Source organism: Penaeus vannamei, chromosome 3 (genome assembly GCF_042767895.1).
Source record: "Penaeus vannamei isolate JL-2024 chromosome 3, ASM4276789v1, whole genome shotgun sequence".
NCBI lineage: Eukaryota > Metazoa > Arthropoda > Malacostraca > Decapoda > Penaeidae > Penaeus > Penaeus vannamei.
Window position 1 is genome coordinate 44,943,556 of NC_091551.1, and position 24,451 is coordinate 44,968,006.

Genomic DNA, 24,451 nt, shown 5'->3' on the forward strand with positions numbered 1-24,451 from the left:
AGGGGAGGGAGGGAGGGAGGGGAGGGGAGGGGAGGAGGGGTACATAGAGCAACGTGAGGCGAGCATGTGAGGGGTGGGGGTGGGTGGTGGGAGTGGGGGAGGGAATTTAATCCTGCGAAGAACTTAGTAGTAGTTGAAAGGTGGGGGCGGGGGAGGGGGAGGAGGGAGAGGGTGGATGGACGCGGCAGTGGACGGGAAGTGATCCATTAGGCTTCATCTGCGGGCTTGCTGGATCACTCCCTCTTGCGCCTTCCTCCCTTTCCGCGTTTGGTCGTGTTTCTTTCTTGCTTCGTTTTGTTTCCTCTCTCTCTGTCTCTGTCTCTGTCTCTCTCTCTCTCTCTCTCTCTCTCTCTCTCTCTCTCTCTCTCTCTCTCTCTCTCTCTCTCTCTCTCTCTCTCTCTCTCTCTCTCTCTCTCTCTCTCTCTTTCTCTTTTATTTTATGACTTCATTATCCCTTTTCTTCTATCTCTTCATCTTCTCTCTCAATTATGACTTGCCCTTCATCATTTTCTCCCATTTTTTTATTATGATTCCTTATCCTCTTCCCATCCCGCTACCACCTCTTCCTCTTCCCACAATCACAACCACAACAGTCACAACCACAGCAACCACAATCACAACAATCACAGTCACAATAATCACAACCAGAACAATCATAACAATTACAATAACAACAATCACAGCCACAATAACAACAGTAACAACAATCACAACAACCACAACCACCAGCTAAACCATGGAGGGGGCGGCGCCGTCCGCTGCCCCTCCTCGAAGCCACGACCGAGGCATCTCCCTCCCGATTTCCTCCGCGGGAAGGTATATACCAAAGAGGGGGGGGGGTCCGAATGCGCGCGGTTCCTCCTTCCTCGGAGCGCTGAGCATCGGTACTTCCGGCGCGTCGGGTTGAAAGGGCCGGATGTGGGCGGCGGGCGGCGGGCGGGCGGGCGAAGCGCGATTTTAGACTTGGTCGACGCAGACGGTTGACGCCAGATTTGAGTGTTACGTAAAAGGGAGAGAGAGAGGGGGAGGGAGAGGGAGTAGAAGGAGGGGGAGAGGGAGTAGGAGAGAAAGAAAGGAGAGAGGCAAAGACGGAGAAATAAAAGAGAAAGAAAGGTACAGCTAAGATAAAGGGAGATAAGAGCAAACAGCGGGTGACGTACAGTTTTGTTTCCGGACTTCCTGGAGGCTGGTAGGAGACACAGCTGGTTAAGTTGGGAGATTTAAACCTGATCACGCGCGTGTCTGGGGACGCCATATGGGGCTGCGCGCCGGCCGGGCTGTGGCGGAGCCCTGCCACTCTCGGGGAATTATCAGCTCGTAGAGGCCTGGGGCGCCCGCCACTCCACCCGCATGTGGAAGAGCGCCCGCCAGTCCACCCGAATGTGGAAAAGGCGGAGCAGTGGAGTGGAAGCGCCCGAGCAGGTGTCGCGCCGAGATGCTAATTGCGCCGGTGAAGGGATATTGGCGTTTTGGGCGACTTGACGGAATGCGTTGTCTCGTCCTCGGGGCTCGCCGCGAAAAATCGATTGCCTTTGATTGGATATCGCAGGTGGAGCATCAAAGGCAGGGTCTGTTTGCGTTGCGACGTCTGGGGGATTATTAAAAATGGATTGGGTTTTCATGCACGAGACTGATATTCGGTCTCTCTCTCTTTAGCTGTCTGTTTGCCTGTCCTGTAGGTCTGTCTATCTTTCCATCTATCTATCAATCTATGTATGTATGTATATGTATATCTATATGTATGTTTGTGTGTGTTCGTGTCTGTATGAATGCTCCCGACGCCATAGATACTTATAAGACAATGAAGTGAAGAGCTGCTTAAACTAATCCGTGTCCTTATGTTGCAGGTGTTGGTATCGTTCTGATCACGGTGTCGGGCGTGGCCTGGCATCTGACCTCTCGTGACGCCCCATGTAGGGTCATGTTGGGTCTTGCGCCTCATGACTCAGCACGAGGAGAGCCACGTCGCTTCATGGCGCGGATGGCACCGGCTTTCGGACGCCCTCACCACCCCTACGCCGGTGAGACTATGAAGTTGTTTTATTGAAAGACTTTTTTTCATTTCTGTTAGATTGATGGTCTATTTATCCTCCGGACACGCGCACAGCTTAAACGTGTGTGATTTTATCATGTAAATTTGGATATTTTAGCAATGCATATATTACAAACTCATTACATCAGAATTTTACATATTAATGTTGGCGTTAATTTTCCACCTATATGGCGCAGATCCAGTGTTGAGTAACGACATTATTTTACAGCAATGATGTACCCCGAGTTCCAGTACAGGCCGCCGCCTCCAAGCTACCAGGCATCCATGCAGGAATACAGGCTGCGGTTGCTGCTCCTGGACCGACATCACGCCCACAATGCCTCGCCGCAAGCACCCTCACCCCCACCCACCTACCGGTCTGGGACCCATAATTTTAGAGGGTAAGCTATTTGAAAGTGTGGGTTTGTAGCCCGCGCATTAAGGCTCGTTGTAATCGCGCAGAAACATGTTTTTGTTTTAATAACTGGTATATTGGGGCTACTTACCTTGTTTTTCATCAAATGGTAATATTTACGAATTTTATCTGAATGGATATTTCCGTGTTCAGATGAAGCTATATATTCAGTTTGAAAATTATTTCATTTTTTTTATATTCATAAATAACATACTGTAAGAAAACATTTTGATCCAGTTATTTATACAATGATATCACGTTTATTTTTTTAGGATTTGTTAACAAAGAACAAATTTTTTAACAAAGAACTTTTCCATTACAGATTAGGTGTGAATACATTAGGACGGGAGAGTAACTACAGTCATCCTCCAAGTTACCGGTCCCGCGAGGGTTCCATTTCCCACAATCCTGATACGGTTCCTTCTACTCATCCTGGGGGCAACGTAGCCCCTGCCCACTCCAGAGATCCTTCGTGTCTGTCGTTTCTCTCACACGATTCCATATACTCCACCGGCGCACCGCCTTCGCAGGACGGCTCCCTACGGGCCGGGCAGATAGTGGACAGAGATAAAGTAGCAGTGGTGGAGGACTCAGTGCTGCCGCCAGCCAAGAAGGACAGCAGGAGAGATGACAACACCGTTACCATTGTACAGACCACAGACTCTTCACAAGTAATTGGTTCCGATGCTGTAGTTGTGACAGTGTCTGGTTCAAATGCAAACTATGTGACAGCGCCATCACAACACCAAACCACCGATGCTGAAATATCCGTCCTAGCCCACCTTTGACCTAGTTCACTTTCTGATGAAGTGAAGCTGTGAAAATATAAGGTTTCCTCTGACCTTCAATGCTTATGAAAAGTATGCTTAAATTAGGCCGTTTGGTATTGCTACCTTTATTATATGATCTTCAGTGATGTGTTGTTCATGTAACTGAAACCAAAACTTCATAAACTGCACACTGTTTCTTTTGTCAGCTACTGGTGATATTGTGTATAGCATTCTGTTCATTTAAACCCAATTTAGTGAGAACATTATGAAATGGAATGCAAGCTGATGTAACTTTGGCTTATGGCCAAGATGAATTTATCATGGAAATGAATATAAATTAGTCAACTATATTGTTATCATACCAGTTTTTGAAATCAAGAATGAGTGCTGTTGCCATAGTCAGAGAGGTTGTTGAAATATATTGTGTACATATTAATTTTTGTAGCCTTTACATTTATTTGCACAAGACCAGCCAACCTCATGTGTACTTGAGTTGACTTGAGTGCTTTATTTTAGTCATGTCTAACTTATCCGACATATTTAAAATGCATGTATGAGATGTAAATAATTACTATTGGCATTTATATATACATATATCACATAAATACTTTATAATCAATGATTGTAAAAGTGACCAAAAAATAGTCAGTTTAGATTAGGTTATATTGCCAGTGTTCTTCCTGTGGTGTAGTGGTGTCTTGTGAGATCCAGATAAACAGGAATGTTGCTGCTAGTTCATGAAAGTTTCCTTGATAGTGTTATAGATCTATTTCTTATACGTAGATATTGAAATTGTAAATGTTTAGTGTCCTTAGCGTCATTCCTGGGCCACTGGGCCTCACTGTTCACTGCTATGATGCTCGCGTGTCTTGTAAGGTGCTGTAGCAGAATTATCTATCCACAGTGTCTGTGAAAACAAGATTTAATTTTGGCATATTTTTTCTGAAATGTAAAAGTCACATGGCAGTATTTTTCCTTTGAGATTTACTAAAGAACCTAAGCTTTGGTTATGAAATGAAGATGTAGCGTGGAACAAGATTGATTACTTTTTCATAACAAGACTTAAGGTTCAGCAGCCCCAGTTTTAGAAATGTACCAGTCGAAATGGGTAGCATCCAAGTTTAGTCAGTTGGTATTATTTTTTGAAATGAAACTGCAGAACTTTGTTTATAAAAATATATAATTATATATATATGAAAGGTTCTTCCTTCCCTAACATTGCCATGTTCCTTATGTCAAATCAATCCTTAAACCAGAGATTATCATATTGCCCTTTAAAACTGTCCTAATGAATCCCTTCCTACTGCTTAAAAACTGAAATGTATTTTTCCCCTGTTGCATATGATATAATATTTCTGGGCATAATGTAATAAAAAAGGTCCTGTATATATTTTGTATAACTAAATAAAACCACCTTTACATTCATATTTTTATTTTCATTTCATGCTGTCCTGCAATCTTGAAGCAGTAAGTGTCAAGTTAAAAGACGACTTCAGTCATAAGCTGAACAATATTATGTTTCACACAGGAAACAGACAATAAATGGTGAGGTGATAAATCATTAATACACTGGAAATGTACAGAAATGCACTAGACAAATTTTAACACTGGAAGAGAGAGATTGTTACATGATCCTACATTTTAAAGTTTCGACTTTTTGATTTTGTAACATGAATAAATTTGGTTATATTCAGAAGATAATTGTAAGTGTAAATTTAATACTTATCCCTCTTTACATATGGGAGACTAGCTTCAGTACCAACGAAACTTGCAGAACTGGCTAGTAACACTGCACTGAATTTGCCAACCGATTCTTTGAGATTGGAGTTGAAGTAAAACAATGTACCTGCACTGAAGACAATAGCATAGGAAGTCTTTCTTTCACAACGAGCATTTAATTAGCATGGCTGTACATTCTAAGTTGACAAGGAGGCTACAACTGTAGCCATTAGGAACACTACAAATGCACACCTTGACTGAACGAACTAACATCACCTATACCTTAAGACAATGAGTAGCTGAATCAGAATACTTCACCCACTGAATGAGCTTAATGTAGCTATGATACATTGACATTTTGACAGAAAGGTTAAAAATTTTAAAAACAAAACCACTAATTTGAAAATTGAGGGAAAGCAAAAGTTTAACCTTAAAATAATGGTAAATATTTTTTACCTATCAGATCATGATATCATATAAATGATATGATGGTCAGTTAAAAATCAGAAACCGTTTTCATTTTGAAAGAAAAATGAGTGAAGATGTACAATCCAGTCAGCGTCTTGAGGGCAGACTAACAAGCCACAGGACATCATTGTTTTAATGACTCAAATTTGGATTTATCTTACGAGGGTATATGGATGATTAATCTAATATGTAAATAAAAAAGATCTCTTTCCTAGATGAAATGAAAATGATATGCTTTAAATTACAAGATGTTCACACTTCATTTGGATTTCTCTACTAATATATAGAAAAATCAAAATATGGTGACATATTCATGACAAAAATTATTACAAGAGTTGGCTACAAATATATGTACAAATAAACTGTTGTGCCCTTTGAAATATTTACAACAAAATCACAAAAGCAGTATACAAAATAATATGAACCTGGAGAATGTAATTCTTATAACACATACCTGATCAACCTAACAGATTACAAACTGTTGAGATCAGCTGATGTCAAATGTATTCACTAACTACAGTCAGAACCACCTGTACTGAAGTCACTACAGCAAGTCATGCACCATGTACGTATTGCAATTTGAACACCAGAACTTCTTGGATGAGAAGTTATAATGAAGTTCAGGTAGGCTATTCCTCCACTTATTATACAGAGGACATCAGCCACAAAGACTCTGTACACTTTTGAAGTTTAGGAGAGTACACAATAAGGAATATATAGACCTTATTTACTTATTGGATGACTGACTTTCACAAGTAACTGGATGCTGTATTTATGATACACAGATTAACAGACATATATGAGAAGCAATCTCCTATTATCTTATTTTTTTTCTTTTTTTTTTTTCTTCCAGCCTTTTAATTTCAGGAGTCCATATCTCACTTCACTGGTGAACTAAACACATCCATATTCATACCACACAGAGTTATCCACAATATCCTTGGACTGTTTCAGAGGTGCATCATCAGAAGGAGGTGGACGTGGTGGTGGCTTGGGGGGCTTAAGGTCTGGGATCTCAGGGGGAGTTGAGTGACTAGAGCTTAGGGAGTCCTGCTGGACTATGCTGGACCCACGACGGGATCTTGGGGGAACCTGTGGCGCACTGCAGAGGGAACTAGCATTAGCCTAAAGTGAGCAGTAGGGACTTAAATAAGCAGATTATAAATCAAATGTAAATAATCTTGATTACTAATCATAAAATAAACAGAATTACTAGATTACTAAAAATACCTCATATGTGAAATAATAAATGATACTTCTAAAACTTCCAACAATGCATGGTTCCAAAATAATCAGGGAAAAGCAGCAACTAGCCCTATCATGGCAGTCTTCCTTATATACCTGGAGGAATGATCGGCGCGGGGTGGTAAACGGGGAGTGGTAGGGAGCTCGTCGTCTACTGCCCGCTCTCTCCGAACACCAGTCTTGGGCGTTGATGATCTTGGCACTCCCCCTGGGGTTGGGGTCCTTGGAGTGGATGGGGGTAGACTGCTGTGTACATTGCTGTAACTCCTAAATAATTTACCACATTTGCACATTAGTTATGATGTAAAATCAAACAAATATTTTGCAAAATCTGATATACAAAATCCCGACAGATAGTATTGCAAACAAAGAAGAGAAAAGAAACACCTCCACCATACTCTCAAGTAAAGGTATGTTCCATACCTGTTCATCACCTGTTGGCTCATTGAAGAAGATGCATTGCTCCTTATTGAAGCTCTGCCTCGATTCTGGAAATTAAGATTTTACTATTAGAAATAAATTACTTTACAAAAATTATATCATCTAAAACTTTTTAAAGTTTTAGACTTTTAATTAGTTTTTATGTACATCCATACTTCTCCTAAAGGTAATCTTCATTTTGCATAATCCAGATTTTTACTCGACTAGCATGCCATTAACAGAAAACAATAATCTTTGTTGTGCACTCAAGAATTTGTTGACTGTGATATAAAGCTTTAAACATTTATGAAAATAGTCAGAGCAACCAGAATTTGGAAAAGACTCATACCTGGTTGTTCTGAAGAGGTTCAGGTCCTACATCACGGGTGGGTATGGAGTCCGAATCCTCAGTGAGGTATACTGGACGTCTGGACCCTGCTCGACTCAACTCTGCAGTCCCACTACCAGCTGTAACAGTGGACAGCGAGTCTTCTTGGTGGCTGTCACTGGCATCACCTGACTGCAAACTTCCTACATCCTCTGATGATACTGAGCCTCTGTGGAATGATTTGAATATATCAGCTGTTTTCAACAAAACTCCATATAAAAAAGTAAATAAAAATAAGTTTATTCAAGGTACATTTTCCTATCTCCATTTATGTTTGTTATAATTGTGAATGAATATAAAAGACACAGTCATCTCTCTTGGTGTCATCCTTTATCACAATATAATTTACTTGGTTATCTTCCCATTAAATAAAAATTCCATATAACACAACAAATTACAACTGAAAGCAACTATGAAAATCTTTCTTAAACTGATGTTGACACAATATCAAGGCTACATAAGACACACCTTTAGCATTCAAAGTAAAAAGATGCAAGTACCTGAGAATCTGTGAGGCAAAGACATCATTCAGAGGCGGTAAACTTTTCCTGTAATGATTAGGAGTCTGTCCATTTCTTCCCATTCTCTGCTCTGCTACTTCGCTGTCATGAGGTGGAGAAGGTGGGAGATTTGGGGAGGACCGCCGAGTCTCGGAACCAGAGTCCATAGAATCATTGGCATGCGAGGATGACCCAAGAGATGAAGAATCAGGGCTCTCTCCTCCTTCGTCACGTCCTCTGGATCTTGAGCGTCCACTCTGAAGATTGTAGCATGAAATATTGTTAAATGAAAAAGAAGAAACTTTAATTCCTAAATAAACAATACAAGGAGCAACTCATCATAACTTGACAACGAAAAAATAAACATGCAATACCTTAAGAGTATTAGTGTATATCTAATTATTACAAAACTCACCCTGGGAACTTTGTTGATCAGCTCAGTCCCAGCTTTCCTTACTCGTCGCACAAGATTGGAGCCAAAGCCTTTCCTGCAGAATTACAAAATTAAAAACTTTAGCATCAAACATGTCTACAAAAATACAAAACCATAAATGGTTTACTTATATTTATCAACTTTATATGTGAAATTTGAAAAATAGTTTTTCAAAATAAATTCTTAAACATCTCACATTTTGTTATTTCCAATCTAAAATTATTACAAACAACTGTTTCTTCTTGCCACAAACTGATTAAAACAAATAAATATCAACTCTTGTTAGATGCAATGCATCGGGTGGTAAAGGTTCTTTAGTTACAAATCTTAGTAAATATCTTCCTTCTCATCTTTTCTCATTCAATAAGAAAAAAATATCAAAACTTCATTAGGGAAACAAATGCACCAAATAATTTGTAACTGATTACTTCAGAAAATCATCCCAGTTATCAGAGAAGTATAGCTAACACTTACATTCAACATATTAACATTACCACATCATTATAAGGATATATATATGTACATAAAAGTAAAAATCAAACAACAAAAATCATTCCAAAAACAGAAATTGTTACAACTCAAAAAGTAAGGAGCAGTCAGCATGCCACAAGTCCTGCAATGTGACGTGTTGGAGTGTAATCTACAACCTATTGTTACTATCATCCTCGTGAACATTACAAGTAAAGAGTGACGTGCACAGTACAAGAAGGGGAAATATGCAGGTGTAGGTCCAAATCAACTTCTAAAGCTTTTGGTTATCAATAAATTGTTAATGTGTCTTTCTGTTGTTATATAGTAGATTTTGGAACTCCTCATTATTACAAAACGAAGTTGGAAGTGGAAAGGCACTTAAGAAAATGGATGGATGAAAAGAGGGAATATCATCAAATTAGAAAAAAAAGGGAGAATAGGACACAGAAGGAAATAATAAAAGATAAAGATATCATCAGAGAATGCAAAAAAGAAAAATATGACTGAAACACTAAGAGAAAAAATAAAATGAAAAAATGCTGATTCCAGAAAAAAAGGTCTTGTAGTAATGAAGTTCTTTATCCAGGAATTCTGAACCCCAAAAATTATCTAATAAATTGCTGTCACATTCTGTGTACTGTGTATTTGATGAAACCACAATAACATTTTCTTTTTACAAAACAATCTTGATTCATAAAGAAAAGAGCACATCTTGAAATGGCAATTCACAATGACCACTCAGAAATGATTAAATTTTACTGTTTTATATATTTCATACACCAGAAAATATTGAAAGCAGTCTCACATTTGAGAATATCTTTAATCCTCCTGATAATGTCTTCTACAAAACAGGCTTAAATAAGCAATATTACAACAAACACATGAAATCCTTATTCTTCCTTAAGACACAGGGGAACTTCAAGACTAACATTTGTTGCAAGGTAAATATAAGATCTGAAAGAATTCATAAGAAAAGATGTAAAAGTTACAAAACTACATCTCTAAATTACACATGGCTCTTCGTCTGTACAACACTCAGCAACAATGTTATCTAGTGGAATTATTTGAGAATATACTCTTCTACAAACAAATCAGGCAAATAAATGCATTCAAAGTTGTTAAATTACAACTATAAAAATACAAGTAATAGAGGTTACGATGTTGCATACAAGACATTCTTGTTATTAGTGATCACAAGAAGAACCAACTGTAATAAAAGTTGGGGTTGCAACACACAGCAGTCAACTGAACATTGTCCATATACTACTTACGAGTACGGCACACAGCCCGGTGATAACCTAGCATGGGAAAACACTCATTCTTAGATCTTGGTAAAAATGTACAAACTCAGAAAACTGTTTTCTCATGCCAAAGATTCATCATGGCTTATATCAAAGAGTGTTAATATATCTTTACATTAATAAATAACCATTAAAAAGATAAATTTTTCCATGCATATAAGAGACTATCACCAATTTCTTCCATGTTACTTCTGTCAACAACAATCTTTGGATCCTGAGAAGCCAGCCTTCTGATATCACAAACATACAACCACTGCCCATAGTCTAATACTGAAAATTATTATTCATTAACAAATACAAAATAGGAGATAGGAACCAATCACCAAGTTATACAATTCAATTGAATAATAATAATAAAATATATATACATAAGATACACAAATGCAACTAAAATCATTTAACACCTGGATTTCAACATCGCTCTAGCTAATTAGTTTGCAATTAATCATCTCACTCATCAATCAGAAGTTTCTAAGTTTAAAGCTAATGTAAAATATAATCCTCCAAAGATTGGACATCTCACAGGCACAACACCACAGAATTGTACAAAAATACCTGGGGAAGCTGAAAGAAGCAGATGTCCAGAAGCAAAAGTAAGAGGTATGTTGTCACAATAAAGAAATGTTATGTACCATACATTTACTAAACAGCATGTGACAATTGAAAATTTTCTAAGAGAGAGCTGGTACCATTTTGAAAGGGATGCATTACTCTATTAAATTCCTCAAGTTTTCTATTGCTAAGATGCGCAATTTGGCAATTAAAGATGGCATCAGCATATATTTCGAGGTTATGACAACCAGAAGACTTTTCATTTTTACATAGATGACCTTATTCAAGTGAATGCCATGAAAATTAGTTGATACTGATTGCAGCATGAATGGGGCTATAATATACCATAAACTGGGACTATAATATGCCATCAACTAACTGTTAAATTAACAAAACTAACATCCTCTCTATTATCTTTAACATCAAAGAGTGAACTTCTAATAAATTGAAAGCCATATTTGTAATTATGTGCTTGTACTTAACTTCAAAACTAATTCTCTTGCAAATGCACGTTAAAATGTTAACAAAAATTACAAATAGGTGAAGCTAAAAAATTGTAATCAATAACACCAAATTATATAAGTAAAAGGCATATTTATGTACTGAACAATACATTTGGTATACTGACCACAGCAGAATTTACAATAAACAAAGAAATCACATTTACAATGAACCACAATCCCAAAGAACCAAGAAACAAATGTTAGTAAAAAAAAAAGGGGAAATGTTATTCATAATAAAAACAAAAGAATCAAAATCACTTACTTGGCATTAAACTGTACTTGTTCACAAATGTAATAACTGATATGGTTTAGATAACAAGTTCACTTCACCGATATATAAATAGACAGTAACATCCTATCCCCATGTGAACTGTAACCAATAAACACAAAATTAAAAGACAAAATGGGACAAAGTCTTACTTCTTGGATGGTGAGTTATCCATGCGGCGATACTGCTCCATGATCTTCTCTTCTAGTTTTTCCTTCTGTCGCCGAAGGTTGTTCAGCTTGTCCCTGAAATTGCATGTGTGTTTTAGTGCCAGCTGAAAATTGTAGGATCAGTTTCAAATGAGTTTAAATACCTATTTTATCCATATCTTAATGTATCCTAGAACTGCATTTTCCCAGTTTATTTTTGCTGCTTAATTGAATCCTCTTTCACAGTCACTTTGCATAATGGGTTCCTTACGTGAAATTCTTCTCCTCCTGGTGGAAGTGCTGCTTGTCCTCCAGTGTTTGTGTGAGGAGGTCATGGTACTGTGTGAGCAACAGTGACACCTGTGACATCAGTGATCTCCTGTCTTCCTCAAGAGTCACATTCAGTGTCTGGAGAACCTATGGTGATCATTATAAGAATTAAATTAGTATTCCCATACCATGCACTAGGTGGTCTTCCGTATTTTTCTAGTTATTCTTGCTGACAAAACTTAGCTTAGGATGAAAAAGACTATTACACAGTGTAACCTAAATCACCTGTAAAAAATAAATATATATACAGATATGAATCTCTACCATTAACAAAGGGTCTTACCTGGCACTTGTTATTGAGTTTGGAGACCTCTACATCCAGTGCAGCCATCTGGTCTCGTGTGTCATTAAGCTCACCATTGAGCTCTGTTAACCGCAGCTTCACAGTGTTGTTCTCTGTCTTGATGGCTTTGTAGTCACCCTGAAGACTCTTGTACTCAGACCTCAGTTTCTCATTGGCAGAGAAAAGACTTCGGAAGTCATCCTAAAATTGGAAGATACAGCTCCTTTAACTCCCTTTGAACTGGCTGGCAGATTACTATGGTCAAATATATACAGTGATTACAATATATGGTATATAAAATGCCGTAAAAGAAATATACCTGTCAGAAAATATGTTTAACAACATACCTTAAGTCTAGAATGCTCTCCACGGAGATTAGATAGAGTAGTGGAATCTGTCTTGAGTTTGTTCATCTCCGCTTCCAAGGCTTCGCGCAACTTCAGCAAGTCTTCTTCACCAGCTGACATCTCATTTTGCTTTTCCTGAGAACAATAACAGCTCATTTTGCATTTTCTTTCTTTTTTGTAAATCAAATAATACAAAGTCATTGTAAACACCAGTAAATCATAAATGTGTACATTTTGTATACTCCTTCAAAAATGTGCACATATAACAGAACATTACAAACCTTGAGTTCCTTTTGTTCTAGCTTCAGATTCTTGTGAGTTGTTTTGAGATTGTTGTGTTCCTTGACAAGGTTGTCGTATTCTCTGGTCAGCTGTTGATGGAGTCGCTGAAGAGCCTCATGATCTGCCACCAACTGGTTCAGGCGGCTGCCTCGTTCATCACAAGTCCGACGAACCTAAATGAAATAGAAAAAAGTTGCAAATTCCAGGAGTGCAATAAAATAAGAATGATAATTTCTCATGAAACTCAAACAACATTTCTACTGTAATAAATTGCAAAGAAGAAAAATATCAACAGCCTACCTTATCCCTTTCACCCTCACTCTGAGTGGCAGAAGTCTGGAGAGCAGAATTCTGAGCAATCAGAGATGCCGACTGTGACTGCAAGGTTGTATTCTCCACCTGCAATCGGGCATTCTCACCCTGAAGTGTTGCATTGTGCTGGGATAGGACAGTGTTTTGGTTGGACAGAGATGTCACCTGAGATTGGAGAGCACAAACCTGCTCCCTGTAACTTGCTGCCTGAGATTTGAGTTCAGCAATTTCATTTTCCAGGCTGCCTTTCTGCAAGACAAATAAGTTTGGATTAAATTTTCCATAAATACTTATCACAGAAAGACATATATACTATTAATATATCCAACAGGCCTAAACTTAATTCAATATGGAACATAATCAGATATGTATGCTAGAAAAAGACCATGTTTTAAGATGAGGCACTATATATTTCTCATATTTTGAGTCTTTTCTCCTTTAAATGAAAAATATTCCAAAGATAAAGACCTCTAAATTACTACTAACCTCTTCATTAGTGCGGTAAACAGACTCTCTAAGCTTTGCCACCTCCTTGGATACATCCTCAATCACACCTTCCTCTTGGTGACGTTGGCGCAAGGTTTCAAAATCACTCTTAACCTGTAAAATAAAAATTCAAGGTTTAACTATTATCTGCACACTGTCAATTCTACAAAGGTCAGGCTCAGCAAGTAAAGCAGTTATCCTTCTTATATTAATGTTAATATAAAGAAATTATGGCTCTTACTCTATTACTCATAAAAAGTATACAGAGCGAACTAACCAGACTCAAGACACCTGGAGACATGCATCTTACCTCCATCAAATGCTTCCGCAGTTCCTTATTCCTGCTGACCGACTCATTCAGCCGTGACTCGAGGGAGGCGATCTTCTCCTCTCTCACCTCCACACTTCTCTTCAAGGTTTCTTCCAGCATTGACTCTAGGGCCTTGTATCGGCTGGAGAGAGGAGCAGGATTTAAGTAAGGAATTTGCATGTGATTCAAGAATGTTCAATGCAACATCCAAGTTATCAAAAAGCATGAAGCTAACAATTACTTAAAAAGTAAGAAAAAAAAAAAGAGAAACAAGCATATACAGTATATATATATTATTTAATGCCACACTGCCATGCACAGCAGTAAGTCTACATTCAAAAAACATTCCTTTTAATATCATACAAAGTCACCAATCTTTGATGTTAACACAATGTTTCCAAGAAAAATAGAAGCATATTTTAGATTGGACCACTTAATTCTGGTAAGAAATGTAAAGTATATATGATATATATGTTATATAACATATGCCCAATTGAGAAATTACAGTGGTTTATGATTAGTCAATTTTCAATATGTAATGTAAATGATTTTACCTAGAAAAAGGTAATCAGAGAGAAAAAAATCATCTGTACATGTCAAAATAAAAGGTCCCATATTAATTCCCTTTGTTCCAAGATATCCTTCTTCACTTAAATCACGAATATCTTCTCTTTATATTCAACAAGCCAACACAATACCCCTTCTTGCCCATGTCTGTGTATGTGTCTATGAATATATTCCTTAGGCTAACACTGCTTAAGCAGCATTACATCACCAGAGAAACCTGTGATCAGCGCAAAGGTAGGTAAAGCTGCAAATAAATATCTGACAAACGTACATTTACATGTTTTCTTTGCAACTCTACCTGTCTGACTTTATAGTGCTCCGCAATATCCATGATATATGATTGCTGAAACCATAAGCTGTTCTTAGTATGACCAAAGGAAATTTTGTGAAGGAAGCAGTTTTATTCCTCTTCTATTTATAAATAGTTTTGCCAGGTATATACACAAAATCAAGAGTACATGAGATATAATGTACATGCATTCCATCTTAATAGCGTGCCTTAACATGTACGGCAGCTTTTTCCTTCCCACCTGTTAACATAACATTCCACAAAGTTATAGGACTATAAAAACTTTTCCTATTCCCTGTAAGTAAAATATATTAAACAATCATCAATCACTTACTCATCATCATTATCTGATGCTGGAGCAGTCAGGTTGTCTGCATTAAGGCCAAGCTTAGAAAGATCTGATCTTAGGCTATCGAGTTGGTTGGAGAGTTGCTGTGTCTTGACCTGTTGGGAGCAGAGATCAGCAAAAGGTTATTCTTAAGATTACTATCTTTTATTCATTAATGACATGAGAATCAAATGTTAATTTCAACATCTCTCGTACTTATTTGTTAGCCTAAAAAAGTAACAATAATAATAACCCAAAATAGTAATGATTTTCATAAATGTTTCCAGATAACTGCATATTGTCTATGTTGATTTCACAAAGGAACTTACCTTTTCTGCAACCAAGTCTTCTCTTAAGCAACTTAACGTTTTGCGTTCTGTCATCATTTGCTGCTCAAGCTCTCTCTTTTCCTTCTCCAATTCTCGAACTCTGTAAATTTATAAACAAACAAGTATGTAATAAAAGACATCAATATATAACAGCCAATTCTAATTATCATATAATCATAAATTTGATATTCAGACCAGTCTCAGAATTAACAATAGTAAGTGCATTATTCTTTCAAATACTTTTATGAAAAAAAGAAAAGAAATAACATTAGGTAACTATGTTAAACAAATACCTGTTATCACTCGTTCTAAATTGTTCTACATCTTTATTGAGTCTCTTAATGTCTCGCTCCTGCGTGGATATTTTGCTCGCAGCATCATCAATGAGGCCATCCTTCACCTCCATAGCATTGCGCAATCTTGTAACCTTTGTCAAACATAAAAATAGACTTAAAACACCTGCAATACATGAAACACTTTTCTGCTATAAATAAAGTCAATCTGCCCACTTACACAATGTGTCAAAGGTTGGCTGAAAAACTATTGCAACTATGTTATAATAATTCTTACCTCTTTCTGGAGGGATTTATTTTCACGATCCAGCCGGTCATTTGTACTCTCCAGCTCAGTGAGATCTCTTTCCATGTCATTCAGCTTTTTGGTTGAAAGCTTCAGGGTCTCAACTGTTCTTTGAAGCTGCAGGGCAAAATTAACTCAAGGTTAAAGAACTTATATAAACCATTACAGTCATAACCTTAGGCAAATCTCCAATAGCATAACATTTATCTAAATCTTACTGAAAAATTTGCTGTAGTTGGAAACCAAGCCTTACAAAATGGAATTATACTAGTGAGACAGTATTCCCTTTCTCTCACTCTATACACTTTCTAGACAAGGGAATCCAGAACTTAGGAAAGAACTGAATGCCACACAATATTCTCAAGTGTACTAAGAAATTAAACATTGCCTAGATCTGTACTTTTTAAACACTTTCTCATACAGTATAACAGAGGAAGTATTTACAAATCTAACCTTTGAGTTCTCATTCTCTAACTCAGCCTTCTCCTTCTCCGACTCTGCCAACTTCTTCTGAACAGTGTCTAGAGTCCTGTTTTTCTTCTGCACTTCATTGTTGGCTGTCAGCAGTTCCAATTCTGCCTGCTCTGCCCTGCTCTTCTGAGCCTTCAGGGATGTTAACTCTTGCTGCAGGAGGTTGATTTGCTGCAGCTGGGTCTCCTTCTCCGATTCTAAGTCAGCCAGCCGGACGGATGAGGACCTAAGGCTGTCCATTGAGCGGTTGAGGCGTTCCACCTCCACTTGCATCTGGAGTTTCTCACTCTGGGCACTCTCAAGCTGCAAGGTCAATGAAGAACAGTTTATGAAATAAATCTGCATAACACTTCATTATATTAGACAGATATAAAGATATATATCTATACATAACTGAAATAACTGAGACAATGGAAAGAATGTTCTTCCCACAGTAAATGTTCTTTTTTTTTTAAGTAACTAAAAAAAGGGTGAATTCATGCACACTGAAAAATATAAAAATTTGTTTGTGTAACTGCTTACCTTCGCCACAGTTTCTCGCATGTTGGACAGAGTCTTAGAAACTCTGCTATACTCCACTTCCAGGCTGGCATAATCGTGTTCCAGAGTCTCATGCTTCTCACAGCTCTCACGTAGGGCAGCAATGGCCTGTACATACCACCCATCTTTTTACAGAATCTACTTGCACAGTTTAACAGTACAACACTAACAAAACTACCACTCATTTCATAGGTTGTTATATGGAGCTATGATAATTTAATATACACAAAAGTATAACCTTAAAAACTACCATTTTTTCTATAAAAAATATATATATCTAGAGGAATATAAAAATACATACAATAGTAATTCTTTATCTCCTGAACGTCTACTTGCAGGACTAATTTCTGAGGTTATATTAGAGATGCTAAGGTAAACCATCACTATGTAGTAAGTACAGTTAAAGGATTTGCTATGAATTATAACTAATCTGTAAGTTTTAATCTTGTAACTTTTTTGGACATCATCACTCTGCTTAAAGTATTGAGATTGATCTTCAAAACTAATACAGGGACAAAAAACATATATACATATAAATCTTAAAAGTACAAACACATACCTTCTGCAGATCTCTATTTTCCCGTTCAATCTCATTCTTTTGGTGCTCAACTTCAGATAACTTGTCTGCACTCTCTCGAAGCCTCTCAGTCAGTCTGTTCAGCTGCTGCTTCTCATACTCAAGGCGTGATACCTGGAATAAAACTCACATGTACTATTCCATTGAAACCGATTGAAATAACAGGAAAAGAAAGAGAGGTTCAGTGAAGAAATCAATAGACCGATTGAAATAACAGGAAAAGAAAGAGAGGTTCAGTGAAGAAATCAATAGCAAGTCCGTAAACAACAACTGTATTGTGCCTGTTTCATGATCATTATAATTATGCATAAACAAGCTGAAAAAAAAACTTGAAATAAGAGAATTATAACTACAGTAATTCTAAGAAATGTGAGTGTGAAGATTCAAGAACTCCAAATGATGATTTATAGCCAAACTTACAACCATTCAGGAATAAATAAAATGGATCTTATGATCCATAAAATATACCTGACTCTGTAGTTGCAGGTTAATGTCCTGCAGCTTCTTGTTCTCCGTCTCTACATCAAGAAGTCTGGTGTCTGTTGTCTTCTTTTGCCGCTCTCGGAGTCCTTCTATTAACTCAACTAGCTGAGTATTTTCTTGCTGTTGGGTATAAAACACAGGATTAACAATGCATAATAATTAAAACTGAGAGCGTTGATCTTATTATTCTAACACAAAGTCAACAAAGCTATACAACCTTATCCTATTTTTCACTTGCCTGAAGCTCATCAATCTGGCGTTGGGAATTGGTCTTGACAGTGTTGAGGGTCTGGTGAAGGCGTTGTACCTCTTGATGTCGTTGCTCTGATTCTTCCTGTGTTTCCAGCACTTGGGATCTCTCCTTCTGGCTCACCTCCTGAAGCTGCGTCACCTGAAAGAGATAGATTTGCTTTACTGTGATGAACAGATGCCATTAGTAAAGAAGACTCATTTACTCCTGAATATATCATGCTTTTACTTTTGTCATTTCACGTGGGATTCGAATCAAGACGTACCTTGATGGACAGTCTCTTGTTCTCCTTCTCCAGCTCCAGCAACTTGTCAGCCGAAGCCAGGAGGGAGTCGCGCTTGAGCTGTTCCACCTCGGCCTCGAGCCTCTGGTTCTCCAGCTGCAGCTTGAGTACTCTCGCCTGGGCATCGCCGATGAGGTCACTGCCCACGCTCGAGCCATTGAGAGGGCTCCGCGACTTAAGATGGTCCAGCTGGGCGACCAGCGTGGCGGACTCGCTCAGGGAGTTCTTGTTGCTCAGCTGCAACTGCGCGTTCTCCTCCATCACCTCTTGCAGCCTCTCGCGCTCAGCATCGCGCTCCTGTGGGATACCACGATCGCATTACTTCTCTATGCCAGTTACTCGTTTTAATAATGCTTTGAAAGCAGATGTATTCATAATTTTTAATAATTAATCCGGCCATGTCAACACTTGTCTTAACTGGATTTCAAAAACAATACTAGAGTGAAATCTGAGAACTTACAATGCTGATTTGATTGACTGTCTGCTTCAACTGAAGGATGTTGTTCTCGAGGTCCAACACCTGTTCCGCTCTCCTTCTGGAGGAAGCTAGTTGTTCCTCTAGCATCTCCTTCGTCTCGACTAAAATTCTAAGAAACAGAGAAAAAAAAATCAGGTTATTTTGAAATCTTGTAATCAAACGTCTTACGATTTTATTCCATCATTTTATTCCTTTTTTGAGCATGAGCATATCCCTCCTCGTTCCCAGTACCTGTTATCCTCACGTAGTTCCTCTACGCGCGTCTTATAGAATTCGATGTCGGCCATCTTGTCCCTGTAGCGTGCCACCTCCTGCTCGAGGGCCTCCACGCGGCTGGCGCGCTCCCGCAGGATGTCCGCCTCGTCCCGCCACGCCCTCGCCGCCCGCGCGTCCTGCACGAGCTCCACGTTCTGCAAATGGCGGAAGGGCTCAGTATGGGTGGGTCGGTGTAAAGGGGAGGTCAGTGCATGAATATGCTAATACGATTATGGACTGTAATCACCACATGGAAATTACAATAGGTGATCACAAGGGAAAAATTAATTACAAAGATCTCTTGCGTCTTCATATTTAAATATAAATATACTACTACCATTCAACAATCAGCAAAAATATTAATCATAAAATTTTCTAGATTCAAAAATTACAAATCATTCCATCCTAATAAATCGAATTTCCTCGAATTCGCGTTTTTAATATCCAAAGAAAGGCAAGAAAAGGCCCACCTCTTGGCGCAGCTTGGCCACCATGGCTTTGGTCTGTTCCAGCTCATCCTTGTACTCTGCGATGCTCTCGGCTTTTTCCTCGCTGCAAAAAAAGAAAAAAAAAAAACTCGTTAGGCCATGAATATTCAACACCCAACGCTGACATGGCTGAAAATCCATTTATCATATTGATCCCCGACACCACGGCGAGAATAGAAGCTAAAACACAAAGGTTTATAAATATTCTGTCCCGGGATTCGTTCAGCCGCTCATCAGTTCTATTAAATTTCCCATCAACAGCATGATGAAGCTTTCACACGCGGCGCGGGTGACTGACACCGTATCTCAAAATAAGTGCTGCAAGAACGACAACAGCGAGAAGGCGATACGTCACCAAACAGCTGCAAAGCCTCGTTAAAATTTTGGCTTTCCCGCCTTTTCTCCCCCCCCCCCCCCGCCGCCAATACACGCACACCCCCACACCCCCTTTCAATAAATTCTTTACAGTCTCATTGTCACGACTTTCCCAAACCAGAAGAAAGTTTTATGTACGTGTATGAGGAATATCTCCTGCAGGAAAATAAAAGAAAAAACGTAACGACCGCTATAGATGTATGAATGCCATGCACCTTGTTTATACATACAATAAAGGCTTATAACTATTCATCCGAATTTACGAACCGGTCAGAGTAGAAGGAGGAAGGGGAAGGAGGACGAGGAGAAGAGGAGGAAAAAAAGGAAGAAGACGAAAAATGAGAAGAAAAGAAAAAGGAAGAGAAACAACACATAACAGATTGCCATGCAAGCCGCCCCAAAAATGAATCGCACAAGACAAGGCGCGCGATGCTTCTTAACATGGCCGCGGGGGAAGCGGAAACGCCTCGGATTCGCCGGGTGTTGAATGCGACGCCCCTGTCCTAAACATAAACACGGAAGAGGGAAAGACATCTCGAACCCTTATTGCTCGTATTTTCAACCCGAAAACACATTTGATATCCAAGAAAACACAAAAATCAAATTCTAGGAATGTCACGCCGATGAACAAACTATACGCAAACATCCACACACACAAAGAAACGCACACGCACACACACAGACGCGCGCAAACATTTTTTTTCTTATACAACCAACTTTCATTTTCAATTTTACTCGCGTCCAGAAGCCTCGTTTACGTAACAATACACTCTCCGAACCCCACTAATCTGACTTTAATCTTTAGTAATACCTAACCAACCTGTACGGCAGTAATAACTCCCGAAATTACCTTATCTGCAATTACCCATCTGGCGCTCCTAACAACCACTCCCAAGGTATAATTAAAGAACGGACAGGTAGCAACAGTACGGAGTTCGCCTTCACCTGGTTAGTATTCCCGAGCCTCGTCCCTGTCATGCATACGCAACACGAGCCATTATTTTGTGCCCCTTAATTACCGTAAACACCAAAGGCCTTAAAGCTTAAGGCTCGCGCTTTCAGATACCATGCTTTCGACGACCAGCGCTGATTTTCTTCTTCTTCTTCTTCTTTTTATCAGTCTTCGATTTCTCTTCCCTTATTCCCTCCCTCCGTTTTCCTGAGCCAATCTCGGCTTCCTCTCGCGAGCTATTCTATTCTTGCAGGCGCCCTAATGAGGAAAATGAAGTCCCGCCCGACTTCAATGGCGAGTTCTAAAAGCAGTCGCCGAGTTTCGCCATAAACCCTTTTTGTGTGGGGACTTGTCGATCCCCGGACGAGCAACGCGCCGGCAACTGCTGTTCTCTCTCTGTCTCTCTTTCTCCTTCTCTCTCGATTATATTCCTTCTCTTTCTTTGTCTTCCTTTTTAAGTGTGCACTCTGGTGTCTCTCTCTTTATCTATCTATCTCTCTCTCTTTTCTCTTTCTTTCACTCTCTATGTTTTAATCTAATTTCTTTTCTCTTTCTCTTCGCCTCTTTCTAGTTCTCGCTTCCTCCACGTTCCCTCTCCTCCTCCACGTTCTTTCTTCTCCCTCCCTCTCTCCCTCTCCCTCCCCTCGGAAGGCTTAATAACTATCCCATGACCCTCCGCCATGCACACACAACTCTCCCCTTCTTTCCCCTCTCTCCTCCCCCCCTCCCCCCCCTCCGGCGCCACCTCAGGCATCTGGTTATCGGAAATCTACAATCCTCGCGCGGGAATCCTGGCCAGGAGGCAGCACTCCCTGTCATGACGAGGGGGAGGAGGGGAGGAAGAGGAGCAAGAGGAGGAGGAGGAGGAAGAGGAGGGGAGGTTTTTGGGGAGAGGAGGAGGAGGAGGAGGAGGAGGAGGAGGGGGAGGAAGAGAAGGAGGGGAGGGGGAAAGGGAAGGGGAAGAAGAGGAGGAGAAAGAGAAGAGGAGGAGGAGGAAAAAAGAGAACGAAGAAGAAGACGAAAAAGCAGAAGAGAAGAAACAGGAAGAAAAAAAGAGGCCCAGGGGGAGCCCGCCCGTGCGCTCCTGCCCCGGGGGCGTGCGGGCGGAATGGCTCCGGCGCATGCACGAGGGCGCGCAGTGATCGCCCGATAAGACCTCGCTAATTAGTATAATGCCCTCTTTCATGCCTCGTATATTTTACAGTATATCGCATACACACACAGATAAGAGACAGACTTTTCACCTGATTGCAACAACATCGAAAATGCCGATTTCCGGGCTGGTAACTTTTCAAAGGATATTATTTATTTTTTCTTTCTTATTTTCCTTCTTATCATTTATTTACTTATTTTTTAAAGTCAGTTTTCTTTTCCTCAAGTCAATCTACGGATTTGAGCCACGCCCACAAATCAGGCAACCCCCTCACACTCCATTAACAAGAGAAAAAAAAAGAAAAAGGAAAAAAAATAAAGAATCAGAGAAAAAAACAAAACAGAAAAAAATAAATTCAAAAGAAATAAGAAAAAATAAGTTCAAAAGAAAAACGAAAAATAAAATTAAAAATTCAAAAGAAAAAAGAAAGAAAGAAAGAAGGAGAAACGACGTTCAAAACAAAAAAAGACAAAAAAAAAAAAAAAAAGGAATTAGTCCCCCCTGCGCATGCCAACAAGGCGGACGGGCAGGCAGGCAGGCAGGCGGCCAACGCAGCGACCCGGCGACAGCATTTCCTCCTGCTAATGGCGCCGGGGATCGTCTCCTTTTTCCACTCCCTCCCCACTTAAGTCTTTCTTAAAATACTTGTCTCGTCCCATCACTCGCCCCTCTTAATTCCCTCTTAAAATCTCTTAAAACACCGGCTTCTTCCAAGCACTATCTCTGTGGTTCGTATCTCCTTCGTTAGCATCTCTATGTTCCTTTCTCCGTCTAAAGTGCTTGTTTTCCTCCTCTTTTCTTCATTCTTCCTCTCCCTCTTACTCCTCCACTTGCACCATCAGTCCTCCTCCTCCTTGTCCTTCTCCTCCTCCCTCTCCCTCCCTCCACCCCATTCTCCTTAACCTCTCCTCCACCTCCCCTCACTCTTCCACTCCCACTCTCAATACAAACAACCTCTCCCTCCCTCTCCCTCCTACCCCACCCCCACCTCCCTCTCCATCCACCCCCACTCCCTCTCCATCCACCCCCACCTCCACCTCTCTCCAATTCCACCTCCCTCCCTCTCGCTCCCCCACCCTCCACCTCCCCCGCCCTCCTCCACTTCCTCCGCCTCCTCCGCCTCCGATAAGCGCCCCCGACCCGCGCAACCTCAAAAGCATTCCCCGAGACCACTGAACCTCGTCCGTCATCGGGTCGGACCGAAACTCCTAACGGTGGTCGCAGCAGCCTGGGCGAAAAAGCCGGATCGCTAAAAAAAAAAAAGCCTTGTTGCAAAAGCGATGATGAAGAAAAAGGTCGCAAAAGCCTTGACGAAGAAGCCGGGTCGCGAAAGCCTTGTTGACAAAGCCGGGTTCGCTAATCTGCCGCTGCGATTTTCAACTCTCTATAACACAAAGTCTATTTCTTATTCTGACTCAATCGACAGTAACTGCCCATCTATGACGACATTCCTTATTTCATCCCATTTAAATTCCTTTCAGTCCGGAAAAAAGTTACATAACAAACATATCAAAAAGATCTTCATCAACTTAACAAAGACGCGACGATAACACCCGAACAAAAACCACAACCATAAAAAATAACACAAAATCAACAAAAGAAAACAACACAATAAACCACACACACACAAAAAAAAAATAAAAATAAAAATAAGAAAACCAAAATAAATAATGAAATAAATAAAATCCACCACCCTATTATGCAGAGGGAAAGAAAACGGAGTGTTTGAGCAACGGAATCAATAGCCAATAGGTCAGCCTCGCTTCGCTGTCTCTCATTTACCGCTACGGGCCATCGGAACATGCGCGGGTTCTTCTCGTATTGCTGGTGGAGGGAGTAAAGTAAGGGAGGGAGTGAGTGAGTAAAGTAAGGGAGGGAGGGAGGGAGGGAGGGAGGATGAGAGGGAAGGAGGGAGGATGAGAGGGAAGGAGGGAGGGAGGAAATGAAGGAGCAGGGAGGAGGGAGGGAGGGAGAGAGGGAGTGAGTAAAGGAAGGGAGGGAGGGAGGGAGGGAGGGTGAGAGTGAGTGAGTTGGAAAGTGATTGGAGTGAGTGAATGATATATATGAATG

The 24,451-nt window shown here is 39.9% G+C and overlaps 2 protein-coding genes across 6 annotated transcripts in view; one reads left to right on the plus strand and one right to left on the minus strand.

The window, feature by feature from the left end:
* LOC113807502 (uncharacterized) overlaps window positions 1-4,642 on the plus strand; it is a 642,401-nt gene extending 637,759 nt beyond the window's left edge. The window contains exons 4-6 of the mRNA XM_070113419.1: window positions 1,848-2,021; window positions 2,262-2,433; window positions 2,770-4,642. Of these exons, the coding sequence (XP_069969520.1) occupies window positions 1,848-2,021; window positions 2,262-2,433; window positions 2,770-3,235 (812 nt within the window). The 3' untranslated portion in view covers window positions 3,236-4,642. The remainder of the gene's footprint in view (window positions 1-1,847; window positions 2,022-2,261; window positions 2,434-2,769) is intronic.
* Girdin (protein girdin) overlaps window positions 4,633-24,451 on the minus strand; it is a 348,114-nt gene continuing 328,295 nt past the window's right edge. Inside the window, exons 7-35 of one of the 5 annotated variants that reach the window (XM_070113410.1) lie at window positions 19,884-19,965; window positions 19,390-19,568; window positions 19,141-19,267; window positions 18,663-18,977; window positions 18,386-18,538; window positions 18,133-18,267; window positions 17,647-17,778; window positions 17,070-17,195; window positions 16,530-16,850; window positions 16,068-16,193; window positions 15,791-15,924; window positions 15,498-15,597; window positions 15,175-15,284; window positions 14,850-14,894; window positions 13,985-14,126; window positions 13,675-13,788; window positions 13,177-13,437; window positions 12,876-13,049; window positions 12,595-12,729; window positions 12,248-12,448; window positions 11,906-12,051; window positions 11,638-11,730; window positions 10,133-10,159; window positions 8,373-8,445; window positions 7,958-8,214; window positions 7,419-7,626; window positions 7,084-7,137; window positions 6,746-6,916; window positions 4,633-6,506 (exon numbers count right to left, since the gene is read on the minus strand). In XM_070113410.1, coding sequence (XP_069969511.1) covers window positions 6,438-6,506; window positions 6,746-6,916; window positions 7,084-7,137; window positions 7,419-7,626; window positions 7,958-8,214; window positions 8,373-8,445; window positions 10,133-10,159; window positions 11,638-11,730; window positions 11,906-12,051; window positions 12,248-12,448; window positions 12,595-12,729; window positions 12,876-13,049; window positions 13,177-13,437; window positions 13,675-13,788; window positions 13,985-14,126; window positions 14,850-14,894; window positions 15,175-15,284; window positions 15,498-15,597; window positions 15,791-15,924; window positions 16,068-16,193; window positions 16,530-16,850; window positions 17,070-17,195; window positions 17,647-17,778; window positions 18,133-18,267; window positions 18,386-18,538; window positions 18,663-18,977; window positions 19,141-19,267; window positions 19,390-19,568; window positions 19,884-19,965 — 4,210 coding nt within the window. In that variant the 3' untranslated portion in view covers window positions 4,633-6,437. Of the gene's footprint in view, window positions 6,507-6,745; window positions 6,917-7,072; window positions 7,138-7,418; window positions 7,627-7,957; window positions 8,215-8,372; window positions 8,446-10,132; window positions 10,160-11,637; window positions 11,731-11,905; window positions 12,052-12,247; window positions 12,449-12,594; window positions 12,730-12,875; window positions 13,050-13,176; window positions 13,438-13,674; window positions 13,789-13,984; window positions 14,127-14,849; window positions 14,895-15,174; window positions 15,285-15,497; window positions 15,598-15,790; window positions 15,925-16,067; window positions 16,194-16,529; window positions 16,851-17,069; window positions 17,196-17,646; window positions 17,779-18,132; window positions 18,268-18,385; window positions 18,539-18,662; window positions 18,978-19,140; window positions 19,268-19,389; window positions 19,569-19,883; window positions 19,966-24,451 lie in introns of all 5 variants that reach the window. The other 4 variants (XM_070113381.1, XM_070113393.1, XM_070113389.1 and 1 more) reach the window with 4 other exon arrangements.